The sequence below is a fragment of the Trachurus trachurus genome, assembly GCF_905171665.1.
Source record: "Trachurus trachurus genome assembly, chromosome: 11".
In the NCBI taxonomy this organism is placed as follows: Eukaryota; Metazoa; Chordata; class Actinopteri; order Carangiformes; family Carangidae; genus Trachurus; species Trachurus trachurus.
The window spans coordinates 27,380,747-27,401,842 of record NC_139904.1 but is presented as its reverse complement, the minus strand read 5'-3'; the positions used below and the strand labels follow the sequence as shown (position 1 = coordinate 27,401,842).

The 21,096-nt window shown below is 39.2% G+C and overlaps 1 protein-coding gene across 1 annotated transcript in view; it reads left to right on the top strand.

Annotated features, from left to right (window-relative positions):
• Positions 1–21,096, top strand: part of phf14 (PHD finger protein 14) — an 83,779-nt gene that overhangs the window by 27,837 nt on the left and 34,846 nt on the right. The window contains exons 11-16 of the mRNA XM_083982778.1: positions 176–271; positions 4,358–4,464; positions 4,657–4,788; positions 7,054–7,216; positions 17,926–17,988; positions 19,162–19,283. Of these exons, the coding sequence (XP_083838904.1) occupies positions 176–271; positions 4,358–4,464; positions 4,657–4,788; positions 7,054–7,216; positions 17,926–17,988; positions 19,162–19,283 (683 nt within the window). The remainder of the gene's footprint in view (positions 1–175; positions 272–4,357; positions 4,465–4,656; positions 4,789–7,053; positions 7,217–17,925; positions 17,989–19,161; positions 19,284–21,096) is intronic.

Genomic DNA, 21,096 nt, shown 5'->3' with positions numbered 1-21,096 from the left:
TGAGAAGACCTCATTATAACCACATTTACATTTGTAATAATTAAAATAAAAGGGAATGTAGTGTCAGTATAGGGAATGTAGTGTCTTTCATTTGATTCGTCTACACAGCAATAACTCATAAAATAGGTTGATGCTGTGTTGTTCTTGTTGTGACATCATCTGTCTCTGACCTCAGCTCTGTGAGTCTCTGGAGGAGTTGTTGAATGTGAATGGAGAGCTGCGAGGTGAAGGCCAAGCCATATGGACTCTGCTCGGGGGCATCTTAGGACAGGTAAGACCACAATCTGCTTCTGGACAACTTTTCCCTTTTCCAGTCTCCTCACCACTGTACTCTTCATGTTCAGATTACTTATTGATTTCCTTTTAGCTTTTTGTTAGCAATGATATGTGATACAGAACATATGATCAACACTGCCTGAAGAAAACATGCAAATTTTAAAGGCCCAGGGGAAATGGCAGTCATTACATCACCAATAAATGCACAAGTTCACACTGAAATGTTGGACACCTTTCTTACTCCATCAATTGAAAGGATGTTTTGGCAAAATACGTGAAAAGTCTCCTTAAAGAAAGACATTTAATGTCAATGGCATGGCCTGCAAATACCGGTAGTCAGAATCTCAATCCAATTGGAAATCTATGGTGGCAGTTGAAGAAAATTGTCTATGACGAGGCTCCAACCTGCAAAGCTGATCTCGTAACGGCAGTAGGAGAAAGTTGGAGCCGGATTGATGAAGAATACTGTTTGTCAATAGTTAAAGCAGAAGTAAGTGATATATTTGTGTTAATATAAGTCTTAAATAGTTATATCTTCCGACAGCAATCACTTACATAGAGTGTTTGGTCTGAATCACGGGTCTCCCAGTCCCTCTGCTCTGCTCTGAGTCGAGGAGAAAACATTTATCGTATCCTACAGTTTTTATCCAATGAGGAGAGAGAACGGCATGCAGGGCTGTGTGTGCAGCCAAGGGACGCCGTGAATGTGGCGACGTAGGGACGAGGACTGTTATGGTGCGTTCAAGGAAACTCGTTTTTTTCCGACCTGTGAAGTCGTACCAGTTCGATCTGGTACATAGACTGTACAAAAAGACGTACTGGTACGATTTCACGGGTCGGAAGTTACGAGTGGCCGTTATAGTGACTTTCACCGGTAAAACAGGTCGGAAAAACACGAGTGGGTTGCCTGGAACGCTACAAAGTCGTAAGTTGTGACTTGAAGCTGTAATTTACGATTTCAAAAGCCTGCCTGGAACGCAGCATTAGCAAAAACGACCGGATCACTCACTTCTGCTTTAAGTCCATGCCTCAGAGAATTCAAGCTGTTATAAAAGCAAGAGGTGGTGCAGCAAAGTACTAATGGTGTAGTTTTTTTTTTTTTTTCATGATTTAATAACATGTTCCTCACAATGGAGTGATTCTATATTTTTTTTCTCTGCTTGATCTAAAAAAAAAAAGCTATTGTGAGTGACCGACTACAACAGTTTTCTTTCTTGCTTTTTTTTTGTGTGTTTCTTATAACCAGAAGGTTGGCATTTTGAGGGTTTTGTGGCATGTCTGTGATTTGCTTTTCTCTACAAAATTATACAATTGAATGAGCGTCCTCTGAGAGCAATTCCATAATTTTTGCCAGAGGTTGTAATAGCACAGTAGCTGTAGCTGGCAGATAATTGTAGTGACATTGCTATATTGTATTTGTTTTAGGATTGGGAAAAACTAAATTCAGACTGGTCAATGTACGTTAACACTAGTCTCTTACCTTGTTAAGTTAAGGAGGTGTCATATCTCCTTCAGTAGTCAGTTGATAATTGGTGTAAATACTGCAGTGGAATGGTTGGATGGAGCCTGAATCAGTGTGAATCTCCCTCATCATAAGTCCCCCTCTCATTGCTGGATATGTTTGTCTTTGAATTCATCTTTTGTTATTGTATACATTTTAAACTTTACACATTAGTAGTCTTTGATGTGTATGAATGAATAATGGTTACTTTGGTTATTGGGTAACAATAGAAAAGTGCTATATAGATGTAATCCATTATTATTATTATTATTATTATTATGGAACAAATAATAATTGTTATTATCATAAGAAACAATCATCACCTGATCAACTCCTAGGTCAGCTGTGGCCATTAGACTCTGTAAAAAGCTCTAGAATATGTTTGTAAATTGACCACATGGTCAAAAAAATTAACTTGCTCAAGCGACAAAATGATGCATGGATGGATAGTTCATTTACCCCCAAGGGTAAGAATTCACTAATTTATAAGGATCATGCTGTCAGAACCATGTGGTCACCTGACTAATGAGAACAGAATAATTTCTGTAGCCAATTGTATATTTAGAAGAGTTTATATCTATAAATGTCCATGATAGTACCGGTAATCAATATTTTGATATTACAGATGTTGTTACACCATTGATATAATAATTCTACTTTTTACTGATTCTTTTCTGGTTTTCTGTATCAATTATCAATCAATTGGCTAAATCCCTGTAAACCCATATCAAAACTACATGTTTTTAATATGGTGATGGGATAGCAGGATGGACAGGAGTGAGGAGACTGGCAGTGAATCTGAAATGACCATGATAAATCAGCTAATTATTAACATGCGCAGTTTAAGTAGAAACATCAGTCACAGCAGCACAGGCTTTTGTGCCACCTATCTGCCATATTTCCATCTTCTATTTGTCATCCTGTCTGTGCATTTGCAGAAATTATTGATGTGCCCAACTGAGGCACTCATCCCTCTTCCAGTACACAATTAGGGGGTTTGTTCCGGATGCTCCAAGAAATTTAGCACTCCTGGCAACTTCACCAAATATTTTTGAAAAAGAAGATATTTTCCACCAACCTATTGTTAATACTTTGAGGATCATACAGAAGGCAGCATTTGAAGTTTTGAACTACAAAGGCTAAGGAAAATACCTGGAGCAATTTGCCACATTTGGAGTTGATCTGAACCACATGAGGTCATATTCTTTCAGCAGTGTGAATGCAAATGGTCCTGGTCACATTGAAGGACCGCTTGCTCAATTGAAGTTCTCTGACACTCATTAGTCCCAACACAGTTCATTAAAAAAAATATATATACTATTTCCAGTGGATGCAACTTTATTCCATTGGCAGAGCTGTGCATCGGGGTAAACAGATGGGTTGGTAGTCCTGTAAAAGTATCAAATCTGTTGCCGTGACATGCTTGAATCAGTGATTGAATGTTTTAAAATTAATTTTGAGGCCTCTAGCAGAAATGTGACAAAATGCATAAACTGGGTGAAATAAAGCTTTCATGTTCTGTATGAACAAACCACATGCAATCTTATTAAACTAATTATACCCCAGCTTTGATTCAGTCAGAGTTGTGGTTACTGACTAATATATAAAGATGCAAGAGTCAAGTGACACTTATTGAATATCTGCTACCTGAGAGTTTAGACTGTACAAATAAAGTATTAGCTAAAGTAGACCTGCAAAGTTGTCTTACTGCTGAGCATGGAGAGAAACCTGTTGTATGTGGCAGGTGAAAAGCAGCAGCTGATAGTCAGTTTATTCTCCCTGTATCTCAGGTGCATTGCTGCCACTCAGGTTAATTAGAAAACTTATCTCGTAGGGACCAAGTCTGTCACTAAACAGACAATGTTTTCCCTAGGGAACCTCTAATCTGTGCACGCTTGTTCTGCCTGTAGCCCAGAGTAGCATCCCTGCAGGGAGGCCTGATAGATGGGGGGGCAGGATGACCAAAGCACAAGGGGCTGCAGAGGTTATCTCCCCCCAACTGGACCACCGTCTGCATCCGACTACGAGAAAAAAAAGTGCCTCAGCTGCTGATACGGGGCAGTTTTAACATTGTTAACATGCTCTATCAGACAGATTAATACGTTTAAATGTACACTGTATAAATAGTGAGTGGAACCGGTCAGGTGCACAGACAAGCTGAAAGCTGCATGGTAACTTGCCACAGCGTTGTGACCTCAGGGAAAAGGAATCAAAATGTGCACACTTTCTGTGGCTGAGAGCAAATCCATCAAATTAAATGTACTAACATCATGAATCATAAAGTGGTGACACAAAATATCCCTTGAAGATACATCTGGACCAAGAAGACAGACTCTCTCGTCTGTTTCTGTGACTTACTGTAGCTCTATAAGTGCATCTAATGACATTGCTCTTTGCGGTTGATTTTTGTGAGATCCAATCAAAAAGGCAAATTCACCATGCAATGGAGAACAGAAATTTAATTTCTAGTAATCTTCCAGTAACCCACTGGCTGTTCTGTCCCCACCACCAGTACCACTGAAAGACAACGACGGCTGCTACAAGAAAATAATGACCTTTTTTTTACTGTTGTTTTGGTAGAAACTGAACACCCCAGCTGTTCTGAAAGCCCCCAAAGAGAGAAAGCCCAGCAAGAAGGAGGGAGGAACCCCAGGCAAGACCTCCAGCCTGCCAGCAATCCTCTACAGGTGAACATGCTGTGCTTAAAGAGATGCAGAGATGCAAACTTGTGCAAATGCAGGGTTAAAGATGATAAATGATTTTTTTTTTTTTTTTGAAGTTTTATCATCTTTCATTTTGGACATCCAAAATAACGACTAACCAATAAATGGCACATTCTGATGTTCTCACACATACATTTGTCTCGTTTGTCCCTGTAGCTGTGGCATCTGTAAGAAGAACCAGGACCAGCATCTACTGGTCTTGTGTGACACTTGCAAACTGTACTATCACCTGGGCTGTTTGGAGCCACCACTAACACGCATGCCCAAGAAGACCAAGAACAGCTACTGGTGAGAGACATGAAAGACAAGGGGGGTATAGGAGAAGATGGATGGTGGATGGGGAATATATTGTGTATGGATTTATCTGTCACTTGTCTGTAGCAAGCCACCAAATATGAAGAGTAAATTGTCATTAGCCAAGTTGCAAGTACAGTTAAGTTTTCTAAACTCTGTACATTAAAAGTCATGAAATTCAGAAACCATTGTAAACTTGAGATAACGACCATGTAGTTCAAGATTCCTCACAGCAAACACATATCAGTGCTAGTTCTGACCAGAGGCAAACAATTGTATTACTTACCCCTCCTGGTCAAACAGCACTCCAGTACAAGAGTAAACTGTTCAGTCAGATTATTACTTGAGTTTAACTATAGTTATACTTAATGTAAGAAAAACTTCAATGTACAAATGTACAAATCTCAGGTCAAGTCTCAAAACACAGTTCTATCAGCAAAAGAGCCATTGTCATTTCTTACTATTTTAAGGAAGTTATAAAGTTTGGCTTCATTTGACTAGATTTAGTCAATTTAGATTTATATCTAGATAATAATAATGGCGCTTTCAAAGCAAATGCAAACCTCCTCTACTTCAAACTAACTAATATACTTCATAGAAAGGAAGTGAAGTCAAAAGTAAATTAAAATATTATTTTTTACTTTCATACATTGTAGAGCAAAATAATTAGTTTTAATTATCAATGATGGACATTATATTGAGTAATGAAATGGAAAGGTCAAGCTTAAAGGGACATTATATAACTTTTCCTGTTATCTATTCATGAAAATCAATTATTTCGTTCAAAAGTCTGTTTTTCATTAATCAGTAATCCCCCCCATCAACAAACTCAAGTGTTCCTTTCAGCTCTGAATTTGCCGTTCATATCATCCATATCTACATGGAGCGGGTAAGCTCGGTGCTGGCTGCCATGTGGTGTCGCCATGTTTTTACGTTCAGTGGCAGCGTGACGGTAGGAAACCACGGAAACTCACCGGAGACACCGGAGCTGTCGGCTCAGGTCGAGGTGGCGTCTGTGAAAAGTCACGTGACAACTTCACGTGAATGCAGCATGAAAAATACGATTGAGTTGCTTGTGATATACAACCGCAATGCTAGATGGGAATAATTCTTACACAATGTACCTTTAAACAAATGTTAAAACAAAAACAAACATGGATTAAAATGTCTTGGGTATGGGGTTATTGAGTGATGCAAACCATCACCTCCAGCAGCTCTCCACCATTCCTGTGTCTTGTTATCACCATCAGTCTCTTTCTTTTCCAAATAGGATGTCATTTCTGATTTTGCCTAGAATAATTTTAGTCCTCTGTGGTATATATTATATTTATTATGTTTGTATAGTCTACCCTATGACCTACAGGACGGTTGCTAAAAGGGGTTTAACAGTTCACAAAGCTATGGTTCCATTGGGATGTTGGATTTAGTGCAACATAATGATGATCATCTACAGAGTGCCGAACATGCACTAAGGGTCCTGTGCAGAGTTGCAGGATGTATGTGTGTGCCAGCGCTACTCACACACATGCACACACAACAGTGGGTGTCACATCAAGATGGTAAAGTAAACGCAGCCCGGCTCCAAATACAGGCCGGTCAAAAAAAAAAAAAAAAAAAACCCAGGTCTGACAGCGCAGCGAGGAGAACATTACGTTGATGAAGATGAAGATGAGCTACTGAATGATGAGGAGGGATTAACAGTCCCTACTTTCCAACATTAACCCATGTATGTACAGTGTAGTCAACTGTGTGGGCTCCAGGCTGCAGCAAACAAAAAACAGATGAGCTGCAAGCTACTTGGTTGTGAACTGTGCATTTTGCCACCTGTATGACAGACTCCCTCAGAAGGTCACTCGTGTTTCTATCCACAAGTTTCCGAACGTCATCTATGGTCAAAACCAGAAGCCTGTTTTGCATCTCCGGTGGAATTGTACCTTTACGTTTCAATGGTTTTCAGTCGTTGTCATAGTTGCAGTAAACGCATGGATCTATTAACGCTGGCTTTTAACACCGATGTCAATTTGTGTGATATCCATTGTTAAAATCTGGTGTGATGATCCATGCGTTTTACAGATTTTCATTGAAGAAAAAAAAATCCATGCATTTACCATGACTACCAAAATCATGGAAACGTAAACATAAAAAAAATCTTTTTCCACTCTGGTCTCTTGATCAGAACAAGCTGTAAAAGTCTGTTTCCTGTTTTTCATGACTAAGTCGATGCAGTTTGGTGATAGAAGCTCTCTTTCTTCGTTTCAGGCAATGTTCTGAGTGCGACCAGGCCAGCAGCGATGAGACCGATATTGCCATGGAGACACTACCAGATGGGACCAAGAGGTCTAGGAGGCAGATCAAAGGACCAATCAAATTTATCCCACAGGAGATGTCACCAGAGCCCAAGAAACATCAAGTGAGAGGCACGGTGTGTATCCACACTGTTTAGCAGAAATTCTCTGTAAAATCTGAAAGAATGAACTGTTCTGTATGCTCCCCTCATCCTACACTCTAATTAGTAGGTAACCAATCACCCAGTTGGCTAATTGATTGATCTGTATTGATTTCAAATAATTAGGCTGGATTCTCATTAGTCTCAAGCACCTGTTAATGTTATCACAAAGTTGCACATGGTCGTAGTGTGCTCGTCTGAGTACAACAACAGCATTTGCAATCAAAGGTTTTGTTAGAGGAAGCGACATGATGCCTCCATCCAGACTGAAAAAATATTTCAACTAGAAAAAATAGTTGTTAGCCTCAGAAGTCATGCAACTTTAATTTGTTAAAATGCCTGGTGGGAAGCAACTGAAACAAATGTCAGTCAAATAGTGTTAAAGGCTCCTAAGCAACAAGAAACCTGTTCAAACTCCGCCGTCCGTCAACACCCACCAAACTAGACAAAATGATAAATGTGTCTATTTTTTAACCTGTGTTTTATAGTCCATCAAATCATGAATTCAGAATTTGATTACCAGTCTCTTTATTATGTTAAAATGTATTCAAGACAGGACAAAAGCCAACTCCATAGAGAATGATGGTAAACATTAGATGCAGGGTTTCCGCTACATGTAATTGATCGTGGCGCACCGCCACGGCAAAATAAAAGCCGCCACACCTTCAGAATGATGATTTTTTTTATTTTTTTTTTTTTTAATGTTAAAACAATGTAAAGCAGGGTTTCCACTAGGGGTTGCACAGACTAGTCCCCTGCTCCACAATGACATTTTGAGCTTGACGTCGACTAGTCGCTGATCATGTAACAGTAGGCTACAAGAGTAGCGGCTTGAAACAACAGCTGAGTGCGCTGAATGAAAAAAATACGAGCGCCGTCAAGCTGGATAGAACGAGCGCGTACCAGACAGGAAGTCAGGCACAGAAAAGGCGAGAGAATCCGGTCAATTTTCAAAATAAAATAAATGATGATTACGTTTGCTTGTCCGTCTATAAATATTTGTCAGTTGCGTCTGCACAGAAGACACATCCATAGGCTACATACAGCGCTAGAGACAGACCTGTGTGTGTGGAAAACCGAGTAGCCTACAGACGGGTCGATGTTTGACCGGCGTGGAGAGAGAGAGCAGGAGAAACTGCCGCTTCCGCGGCCAGTGTGTCCGGGCTGCCGGCAATTAAAAAATAAAAAAAAAACTCCGCTCTTATCGACAGCTTTACGTCGCGGCGCGCACAACAACAACAGCAGCAACCAACCAGGAAAAACAAAAACTGTGAGTGAAACTGTGACTGAGCAGGACTGTGATGGTGACGAGGCCTGTGTGTCGTTTTCCTCCATAATTGTTTAATGAACAGTAGCTACAGTATTTTCTTTTGCACCTGTATATGTTACAAAAAACAAACTGATTTACAGTTTGTTGTTTATAAAGCTGCTGTTCTGTGGCGTCATTTCTGTGCGTGAGCTGTCAGTCAGTGAATACAGATTGTTGCAGAGCATTTCCCTCCTCCTGGGATTTTAGTTATGATGGGAAAAATATGAATGATGTCATCAGCGACTAGTCGACGATCCGGTCTCGCGCGCAACACCCCCCCCCCCCCCCCCCCCGTCGATCAGACCACCCTCGCCGCCACTCTTTAAAAAAATCCTGGCGGAAACACTGAGATGCATATATTATTCAGTGTTCTATGGATTTTGAAAGTCAACCTGGCTATGACCATAAATCGTCTTGGAAACTGCCCTATGAGTCTTTAAATTGTCAATAAAAGGACGGCAGTATGTGGGCTGCTTCAGTTTGTGGTGTAACATTTTGTATCATCTGTGAGAGGGAGCAGACCTTTTTCTCCAACCCTCGCTGGATTGTACTTATCTGTCCCAACCATGCACTGATGGTGAGATACTGAGCTACCTCCTCGCTCCCTCAAGAAACCTCCCAGATTGATATCTGACAGCTTGGTGGTCGTGCCGGCGGGGGGCGGGGGTGGTGTTGGAGTTATCCTTAACTCCTCTTTTGTTTTTCCACTGTCATTGTGTCAACCACTGTCATTCACCTGGGACGTAAAGCAGCATTCCTCTCGTGACTGAAAACTCAGAGTATAGTCAGTAAGACTGAAGCTGCTCCTGTCCTGTCCACTTCCCAAACTCTGCACTCCATCCATCTTAGCACAAGACCACAGTGGCTGCCTGGGTTAATGTGTTTCTCTGTTTAGTTTTGGAAACCTTAGGTCCAGATATGTGCTGAGGACTCTGCTTGAGCTCTCGGGGATTAAGCGGCTTCCTGGTATTTTAATTTTTTTTCTTTTCTGGAACCACAGCCACTCAGGCGCAGCACTTCAGTGCAGCATTTATCTTCAAATGCAATGCCTGCAATGGCAGCCACTAAAAGGGCCCTGCTTTGCATTTTTAATGCTTTTACCAGGGCGCCCAAGTGCTGGCACTTCTCTAAAACCATGTTTCAATTTATCAGGACTGGCTAATCGACCTCCTGCTGGCCTCCGAGGCTGCGCTGCGGGTGTGTGTGTGTGTAGGAAGTGTGTATGTCGCGAAGGGGTGTGTGTGTGTGTGTACGCATACGCACATGCATACGCACGCACACAGCTGGCCTTAAGGGCTAGCATGGCTCAGTGCCACATTGATGAAGACAAGGGTTTTGTGGCTGTTACTCACAGCCCGTTGTGGGCACAGCCTACTGGAGGAAAACCCTTAAAAATCAACCTGTGAGCTGAATTTTATTTTGCATGTATGTAATAACGCAGCTATAAAATTAACGTTCTGTCTGGTTTTACGCAGCACTGCTTAAGATAGACTGAGCTTCACATAGGGATAGTTCATTAACACACATTTATTCTTCAGTGTGGGAGATGTAAAAGAAACACAGTCTGTGTTTTTGGTACTCTGTCATCAATCAGTTTTAATACTATCCATTTCTCACTGTCAGCAGGTTTTATTCCCCCTCCCTGATGCTCCTCATGCATGAATTAATCAATGCACTAATTAAGTGAAGGGTGTTTGTTCAACCACAAGTTTGTCATTCTTAAATGGAGAGAATTTTAATCAGAGAATTTTTTTTTTTTTTTTTAAGTATATGGTATGGTATGGGGACTCAAACGGAGGCAATATGGCCTATACAAAATGGTCACTGTTACCATATGGCCTAAAGAAGGAAGACAACTAAACAAGATGGTAGTAAACAGAAACTACTAATGAGAACACCTGATGTGTGGGAGGAGGGATGGAAACTTTCTTAGTCTGGTTTATTTAGTCCAAAGGTGCCAGGTTAGAAATGATGTTAGCTTGCATTCATCGAACTAAGATATGGTTCGGGCCAGTCTGCACCTCCCATGTACCATCACCCTTTCTTACAACCACTGCCCTGTTCAGCGAAGCAGCTACCTTGAAGGATGAGAGGGTCCAGGAAGATTAATGTACCCATCAATGACTCAAAACTATTCCTAGATAATATAGGTGTAGATGTGGTAGTGCTCACACTGTACAAGTAAAACCATTAGTAGACCTGTTGATGGTAATGAGCCTGTGAAATTTTGGCAGCTGTTGTCACAATCTAGCAGCAAAAAAGAATGTTATTTTGGCATGACTGTCCTTGGCTTGCTAGACCAATACAATGGAAAGAGAAATACTGCGATTACCAGATTGGCTGTGTGACTGAACACAACCTAAACAGATATTACACTGAGTTTAATGGATACATTGGATACAATGGATTGAATATTTGCATCAGTAATCTGTAAGCCATTTCCAGTTTATAGACCACCAGACTGTGGGGTCTCTGTCTAGAATTCTCCCACACTTTGATGATGGTGAAAAAAAAAAGATTAATTGGTCTGTCCTAGTCTCCATCATCTTGAATGGGAGTCACAACAGTGTAAAATGACAGATCCCAACAGTCGATCATTAGTTTTTCAACTTTTTCTGGCTGTTTCCAATAGAGGTTTAAACTGAGCAGGGCTAACACCACTAACCACTTCGACACTACTACCTTCGACATGTCAGATAATGCCATTACTCAACAGCATAGGTATCAAAACGCCATGCCAAGAAAAGACATGCAGTCATTGTAGTCAATGTAGACTGGCAAATAAAGGCAAAAATATATTCAGATGGTTTATTAAGCTACCTTTTTGAGTAGAAACACAGATTATACAGTTCTTCAGTATAGTATTCAAGAAATTCAAGATGGGAAAATGTGATTTAAAGTGAATTAGAAGTGTGTTTTAGAATTATTTTGCTTTCAAGAAACTCTAGTTAATAAAGTGTAGGAAAGTAAGTATCCACTTGAAAACATTGCTTTTATTTAGTGCAATGATTATCCATTTTCAACATGAAAGAAAATTAGGTGGAAATTAAGGGGAAATTTAAGGTTTAAAAGGATAGCTGAAGGTGGCAATAAAGTGATCCTCCTAATGGGACGTGATTTACTGCTGCTGCAACCCACCATAGTGCTAACATTGAAGCTGCTCATGAGAACATATGCCATTAATCATTTGGAAATTATGAGAATTAAGTTAATATATGTAGTTACTACCACTTCCTTCGCTCTATTAATTTCTTAAATCCTGTGTGAAATGATTCATGCTTGTTAGAGATGCACTGTACTTAATTAAAAGATTGATTTTGCGTCGTACTTTTAAACTGCCTGCAGTTTTAATTTTCTCACCTGAGCAGAGCCTGAGATTAGCTGTGCAGTGTGGCTGAGTGGCCCTCAGCTGAGCCAGCTACTGAGCCTTATAGATTACTTTAACAGACACCACTTTAATGCAGAAATTATTGAATGATGTCTGGCCTTTTGTTTGGTGCTGCATTTGCAGGAAAATGGCAAAGATCTGGAGGAACCAAGTGCCAGCACTCTTGCAGTTAGCATTCTTAAAGAGAAACGTTCCATCTGGCAAGTGGTGGTGAGCCAAAGGCAACAGATGGAATTGTTTTCACAGTCTGTCTGTATGTTGTTGATTTTCCCACCCCTTTTAAAGCCCTCCTTTGTAGCTTCAACACGTGCTTGCTAGCATCAAGGAGGAGATGTTTGATTTTTATTTTCTTTCATGCTCTGTTCAAAGTCATGTAAGGGAAAAGAACCATTTAAGACCTGTGTAAAAGATGGAAGGGTTGCACAACATCTATTCATAGCTGTTACGCTGATGCAGGAAGAACAGGCATATTTAGAAGTCATATTTACTGCCACAGCATGACCAGCTGTGTAAAGCCTACCACACACATAAAGATAATCTGGCTGATTTTGCCCCGGTTTTCCCACTTCCGACCAAGGACAAAAATCGCCCGATTATCTTAGGCTCTTAAAGCAGAAGTAAGCGGAATATTTGTGTTAATATAAGTCTTAAATAGTTATATCTTCCGACAGCAATCACTTATATAGAGTGTCTGGTCCGAAACACAGGTCTGTCAGTCACTCTGCTCTGCTGTAAGCCGAGGAGAAAACTTCTTGTATACTTCCTTGTATCCTACAACCTTTATCCAATGAGGAGAGAGAACAGCATAAAGGGGCAGTCCTCTCTGTGTGTGCAGCCAAGGGATGCGCGTGAATGTGGTGACGTAGGGACGAGGACCAATAGATCCATGATGAGGGCGGGGGCTGCTAACTCCATCGGCTGACAAGATTTTAGCCGAAACGACCGGATCGCTTACTTCTGCTTTAAGATTATTTTATGAGATTCTCCTGTGGTGTGTGGTGTTTTAAGAGTTCTCCCGACAATCGGCTCGTAAAACGGTCGGCGCCGACAAACGTAAATATTAAACATGTTCAATATTTACGATTGTCGGCCCCCTGACAATCGCCACCGTTTGGATCAAAAGTCGACTTGTGTGTGGTGGAACCCGACAATCCCGAGTCACCGTCTCCGCGGAATGTGACGTGAAATTGAATGTAACCTGCAGCACACGTAGCATAACAAACCAGTGTGGCTAACGTCTCCATGGCTACAATCAACGTAGTACGTCAGATCATGTTTGATCATGCAAGATTTCTGGCGCGTCATAAGACAAATCTTTATGTGTGCGGTGTGCTGTATTTGGAATATCGGAGCACACCACACACAACACGATCAAAACTGTTCAATCAAAGATTTTTTATCTTTATGTGTGGGGTCTCTCACAGATAAAAATCGGTTGAGATTTATAAAATCTTTATGTGTGTACCAGGCATAAGTTGTTTCTTGTAATGCTCCCTTTCAGTCTGAAACACAATATCAAGTTTTTGGTTGCACATTCATTGAGAAGAATCAACCTTTTTCTTCTACTGGCTGAGACGAATGTGTCCAACAATTTAAAGGTGTATGCTTCGGTTTAAAAGTCAAGGAATTTGGGGCACCGAGTAGAGCAGTGGGTTGAGCAGGCGCCCCATGTGTAGAGGCTACAGTCCTTGCTGCAGTTAACCACAGTTCGAATCCCCAATCGGGCAGCCCTTTCCCCCTCTCTCTGCCTTCTTAATAAGTCAAGGAATTATCAATTCAATATAAACACACTATACATCTAGTGTATTCAGAATACATTGAGACATTTTCCATGTTGTCATGTAGCCTGGTGCTGAAATGTTTTTCACTCATCAATCTACACTATATACAGTACTGTGACCCTTTCACTGACTGATAAGGTTAGAACAATGATTGACTGGCGAAGTGTATGAGGTTTTTCATTGGTTGTTGGTCTCTCAAAATTATATTTTTCTTAAGAAAGTTGCTAATTTAATGCCTTAGTTGCTATATGAACCAACTTCCTAGTCCCATTTAGTGACTTTCCTTCCAAAAAAGCACAAAGACAAAACTGCAGTGCTTTCTGAAGAAGTCTATTTCCAGGCACTGCAGCTGATGTGAACGATCTTTAAACTGTCTCTCTGATATGAGTGGTCATGTAACAGGGTCAAAGACGTATAAGACATTTGAGTGGCCCATTTTTAAAATACTACTAATAAAGATATATTTGGCCATTTTCCAAACATTTGGAATGTAGTGTACACATGCATGTATGTGAAAACTTCAAACAAAGATATTTTAGTGTTTTTAAACTTAAATTAATTGGGCAACGACCTTAAAAAAGTCATTTGGGGCGACCGTAATTTATCTCAAAATTAATACATTTCCTTAACATAACTTATATTTTAATAAGTATCAGTAATTAAATTAACTGTTTAAGAAAGATAGACTCATGTGTACTTTCATTTTTTGTAAACAATTTTTAAATAATTTTTATCTGTAATGGCAGTGTCTCCCTCATAAAGCCGTTACATACAATTTTTTGACTCTAGAATTCATAAAACTGATTTAAAATGTGTACAGATAGTATCCACTTATGCATGCTATACCAATAATTAATATTTGAACCAAAACTGATAGACATTAAATTTTGAATTTAGTACAGAATTGCCAATCGTTGGTTACCCCACATGACAGGTGGTCGCCCCAAATGATGAGAAACAGCAGACTATTCAATAATTTACAGAGTTGAGACAAATTTAATTTTTTTTTATTAAAGAATTAGCATATAACTTTTGACATTTCATTTTCATTTGACACAAACATCATAACATTAGCATTTTCCTTACTATTTTCATATCATTGGCTGCCAGCCATTTTCAGAGCAGAGAGCCATACTGCCAGCCGTTTTAGAGCATTTTGACCAATCTTTCAAGACCCACAGAATATTGTGTTCTATGACTATGTAAACACCAAAACTACCCAGAGAAAGAGTAGACTCTCTTCTTTTATTGGGAAAAAAAGTTTGTTTCTACCTGTTTCCATTCTTTAGTAAACAGCAGTAGAACATAGGTTGGTTTCGTGACCAAAACACTGAGAAAATGAGCTTTTTGTGGAAAGCAAGCAGAACAGTGACTTTGACGTTAATATATTTTGCTTTAGTGTCACCTCAAACATCTGAACAGTGTTTTCCTTCTATATAACAACAAAAACAACACTGAGAAAGGACTTTTGATGGCAAAGTAATAATTTATTTACAAATATCAGTAAAAATGCATGAACTTTTTTGTACGTTTGTATGCTGTCACATGACCTCTGCCCCATGGTCGACCTCTGCTCGATGCACGACCTGTAAATTATAGAAATATATACAATTACCATAAAAATACATTTATTGGTGCGGTGTAATGTGGAGACTATTACTATACTGTACTGTGCCTGAAACGCATCCACGCGGCATCGATCATATTTGTACTGGCACAACTTCTCATGTTTAGTCGACTTATGTTTGAAGTTTCTTTGAACCATAGCCTGTATATAAAAGAGGTTTGAACATGCAACCTGTCCACTCTTCTTCTCTGTTTTTGGTGTATTTGTGTGGCAGTGTTACAGCGCCACTACAGGCCTGGTGTATGTACTACAGCCATTGATCGTTTTCAGAAAGACACAGGAACTGTATGGTTAATATGCACAACTATGTTTGTTTATTTATCGCGAGTCATATCGTCATCGCAATATTGAACAGTGTCATTGCACATTGGACATTTTGCTCATATTGTACAGGCCTAGTTTGGATGGTATTTCGTCTCTTCCACACCAACAATAGTAAACATTTTAGTTTCTATAAAAAGGACGGGATATTCTTTTTCACATGTATCTCTGGAACAATGAGACACTCACCAAATTTGTCCACATTCAGTTGCTTCTCACAGTGCAGTCATATATCCAACTGTTCTGAAAATACGTACCCTTTATCATATGTAAGGTATAGATGAGAACTGAAAAGATAATGGCAGAAAATTACCAATAACCAACATGTTTAAAGAAACAAGAGTGGGCACATGTATAAGGAAGGTATTAGACATACGTACATGTTATATTTTTATTCATTTTAATGTTTATTATTAGGTAAAAAGTTCCGTTGGACAGAAAAAGCAAGCGTCACGTCTTTGATCCACTGCCTGTAGCAAGCAGTCTTTTGTTTGCTTGTTAGTGGGGCCATCTAGAAAAAAGTTATATAGTAAAACATACATGAAGCTTGAAAAGGAACTGAAAAATAGAATGAATGCTTAATATTCACAAATTTCTCTGATAAAAACACAATAATCAAAAAGAAGTGGTCGTCTCTAAGGTAGTATGGAAATGATTGAAATTTAGGAAAATATATGTTGAAATATAGAAAGAGTTATGTTAAAACAAATAACTAAATGTTTATCATTAATGAAAACATAAGCATACAGAAACTACAAATACAGGATATGTATTATCTATCATTTAAACCGTCTGCGGTGGTCGCCCCACATGATGCTCGGTCGCCCCAGATGATGTTTCCAAGTTTAATCAAATATAACAGGCTAACAGTTAGCTATAGAATCCAAGATGGCTACTTCTCACCACATATCACTTACAAATTTACCTTCAAAATATAGATTTGTGAATAAAACTAATTATTCACAGTTTTAGGGTGGTCGCCCCACATGACATCCAAATGTGACGTATACATTGCAGCAGTTAAAAAGAGGATTTATTTATAAAGATGGGAGAGACTACTGACCTGCAAGTTGTCTCTCTGGGACCCTCACAGTGTGGCTGGCAGATGCAACATCCTCCTTGAGATGATTGTCAAAATAAAAGTCCCATAATTGTATTTTCTTGATGGTCGCCCCAGATGATATTTCAGACAATTAACATATTCGGACAAGATTTGTTTACGTATTATGATTGAAATGTATGTACAAATGCTTCATAACTTTGTCAATAAATGGAAAACAAGTTTGAAATTATGCCAAATAGGGTAAGGATTATATTTAAATTGTTTTAATGTGATTTAAAACCAGTTGTCCAAACAGAAGTCAAGGCCGGACGGTCACCCCACATGATGTTTTCACACTTCAGATGGCAGAAAATGACCAATAACCAATATGTTTAAAGAAATAAGAGTGGGCACATGTATAAGAAAGGTATTAGACATACATGTTATATTTATATTCATTTTAATGCTTATTATTAGGTAAAAAGTTCCGTCGGACAGAAAAAGCAAGCGTCACGTCTTTGACCCAACAACAAATTCAGTTAAAATCACAGCTCAGTCATACATTCATGCGTAGAATAAACTTGTGTAATCTTTCTCTATAACATATTTATTTGTAGCAAAGTATTTAAACACAACATTCATTTTTTCATTCAATCATTGTCATTATTTGGGGGATTTCAGTCCCAAAACTCATCAGGACTGTGTGTCAGATCAGTTCAACTCTGGCCATTTTTAGGCTGATGAGAAGTGTACTTTTTGTAGTATTTGTAGATTTAATAATTTGTGGATTTATTAAAAGAAAAAAGAAAAAAAGAATAGACCTACTTTTTAAGTTGTGTCTGCAGTGCTTCCTGTTTGGTTGCTATTGCTTATGAATCAGAGGGTGGGTTTCTTGCCATGCAAAGTCAAAGGCAAAGATATCACCAAGAACTTGCTGTGGCTTTTAAAACTAATGTCCATTAGTACACCATAATAACTAAATGATTGTTACTTTTCAACTTGGCTTCTGTCATCTTGAGTTTAGCAGATGACAGTTGGTGGACACTGTTTATATTGTTTAATCCTTAGAACCATATAGATACCCTGATCTCAAGCAGGTTTGACCCACTCAGAGCTAAGCTGAATGAAAATAAAAATTAGATTTTGAGTTGTGGTGCATAATGATTTTAATCAAAGCTTCAAAAGTAATATTTTTCTTTTTTGTGTGTGTTTGACAGAGAACCAGAGGACAGAAGAGGAAGAGAGTTCCGATCTGTGAAGATAAAGAAGATAAAACTGAGGTTTGTCTCTTGGTCCAACTGTACATATTCTGTTGTTGTAGTTCACATGCTATGTAAATATTAAAGTTCCTCAGGAACCAGTTCAGTCCTATTTTTTTTTACCTTATTTTACATTTGTTTTTTTCCCACCCCCTTTCAACCAGGTTGTCTCTTCTGCTTGAAGGGGAATTTCCGTTTTTTACAATCTGGACCTTATTTCTAGCATAAAATACGATCATTTACTCACCCAGATAACTTTGGTGTCATTACGAGTCGTTCCAACAGAATTAGATCCAGCCGAGAGCCGCATATATCCATATAATCCGAGTCTACAGGACAGCGGAATGCAGCCTCTAAATAACACATTATCTGCCGCCAAACTCGTTCATTCACCAATATTTAGTTATGATATGCTAGTGCTATTCCCCTCTGAGTCTGGGGTTACCTGTTATCAACATCCGGGGTCTGTAGGTTGACCTACTAACTTCTGACCTGGATGATATCATCTCTGAGCGCCATTTATGGTCGGAACTACAACTACAACCTCCGACTTACATTCTTGATAAATGAAAACATTCTTGGCAAATGTGTTCGCTTTCGTCCGTCTTGTGCCGGTCCAAGAATTAAAGGTTAATGGGAAATGTAGTGTGAAAACACTTTGCTTTCCAAAACTCTTTGTTGTCCCTTTAAAAATGTAGTTATAAATAACACAGCTCACAGTTACTTCAACTGATTAATTAGAGGTTTGTCCATCATTGAATGTCTCAGTTACATATTGTGAGTCATCCTGCATTTTCATACTATTTCAATGTTTACCAATCACAGTGAGCCTGTCTGAGCCTCTTTAAAACGCCTTTAGTCCCAGTAAGTGACGTTCAGTGAATGATTGACTTTACATTTACAGTAATTCTATTAGAGTAAACTCATGCAGGTCTTTACCCCAGTTACATTCCTCTGTCTCATCTTTCTTCTGTCACTTGTGGCATTGACAGCATTTTTATACACACAAAACCATGGGAACATACAGCTTCATAATTCTAACAAGAATAAAAAATACAATGTGCATGACACAGAGTTTTATGAATCTCACCCGTGATGTTTCTGTATTGATATAAACATCTCATTCCTGTATATATTCTCACCACCAACATGTGTCCTCACAGCTCTTGATTCTAACCAGCTGCTTTTCCATAGGAACCACTGCCACGGGAACGTAGACAACGGCAGTCTGTAATGCAGAAAAAACCTAAAGCCGAGGACACAAGGACTGAGTGTACAACCTGCAAAGGGCCGGGTGACAACGAAAACCTAGTGAGGTGAGAGAATGTGTGGAGCAGGGCAGGGGGGTGGGTTATTATGTGTCTGTGTGTGTGTGTGTCTGTGTGTGTCTGTGTCTCATGAGGCAGCCATATCCTCCTCATGATTAAAGTTCAGTCTTCATTAGGCTCTGGATGCCTGGGCTGTGGAGAATGAGCGGGCTGAGAGTATCCTATCCATAGGCCACCTGTATTGACCTGCCACATACATTTGCACAGTTCATTAGGATATAATGAATAGCTCAGTTTATTCTGCTCCTTTCTTGGGATCTCAGGTGTCAGGCATCTAATAAACAGGATTCCTCTTTGACATTGGAATTCTTTGGAGAAAAAGACATCTAGATCACAACAGACACCATGTCAGCCAAATGACAATAAGAATTTTGTACATGAAACTCTTTTCTCACCTTTTAGTTGACAGAATTTACTCTTTCCTGAAACTGGCTCATTTCAACTTCAACCATTTAATTAGATTTGAATTGTGTTGAAACATAGCTCAGCCACATGGACCAGTGGATTAAAGAGTAGAATTTCTTCCCTAATATCCCCTTTTTCATCAATATAGTTTGGAACCTCTTGCTTTTCTAATCTATTCTGTTTTAACTTGCTGTAGCTTGCACTCCATCGTTACACGTCATCATAAATACAGAACGCTAAATTACTCTATGAGCAATCATGGCATTCTAACCACTCTGATGCTATTTTAAAAGAAACACTTTGTCACTCGCAAATTAATCCCAAATGTGTTAATTTTGCTATTTTTTCAGTCATTGAAAAGCAACATTTTCTTCCACATGAGTCAGCAAAAGAAAGATCTGACAATTGTAGAATTATGCAATGTTGCTTGAACAATTTTTGAAGATATGGCATTGATGTTTTCGTTATTTTCATTATTACTTTCATTCATTTTCTGCCAGAAGATTAAATTAATCAGGAAAACAATCAAAGGATTAAAAGTAGTAGAGTAAAAATGATTAGTTGCAGGTTGAAATCCATTTATTACAGGGAGAATTTTAATGTCAAATATCTGCAAGGACGTGTTTTTTCCTTTAAAGAAGTGTGTAGAATTGTTTTGTGAATGTATTCTTGTGAAGTTGAGAAATCAGCATGCTTTTGAGTATGACTTGACTCATTCTTACGAAATTATTGTTGTGAGATTGTACAAATGCTGAATTTCAGATGCGAATAGGTAATTTAACCACCCATCACCCCCAATCGAATAATTATTAGATTGTCAGTCGGCCTGTATTTATTCATGTAGACTGTGATATTGGCTGTTATTTGAAAATTCACCTCAAGAGCCTTGAGTCCTATATAAACACTATATTACGTACCTTATTCACCTGGAAACACTTTACATAGCAGACTGAAGCCATGTAAAGGTTAAAAAAAACAAGTTAAAATCAAATCAGCACAAGAAACGTTACAGTTAAGGTAAAGCTAATTTACATCTATGCAGTGATGTCTTGTACAGCTTTTTGAAAAGGATCCATGCCCATAGCAAGACTAGTATCAAGTAAATACAATATCCTGAACACTTGTATGCCAAAGTGTTTGTGTTTCTCTTGTGCTGTTGAGGCAGCGTTTACGTTGTGAGGGTTGCTGGTCGGGGTGTGAGGTGTGCTGCCCTGACTCTTTGTATCTTTGCATTGCACAGGTTGTGAGAGCCCGGGCAGCCAACCTCAACTCTCATAAAAACTCGGGACAGATGACCATTGGCTTAGAGACAGAGAGGCAAATTGAGGCGTTTGAAGGATGGCACTCGGGTCAGGCTGAAGAATGCGACCATCACGCCGCCCTGCAACCACCTCTG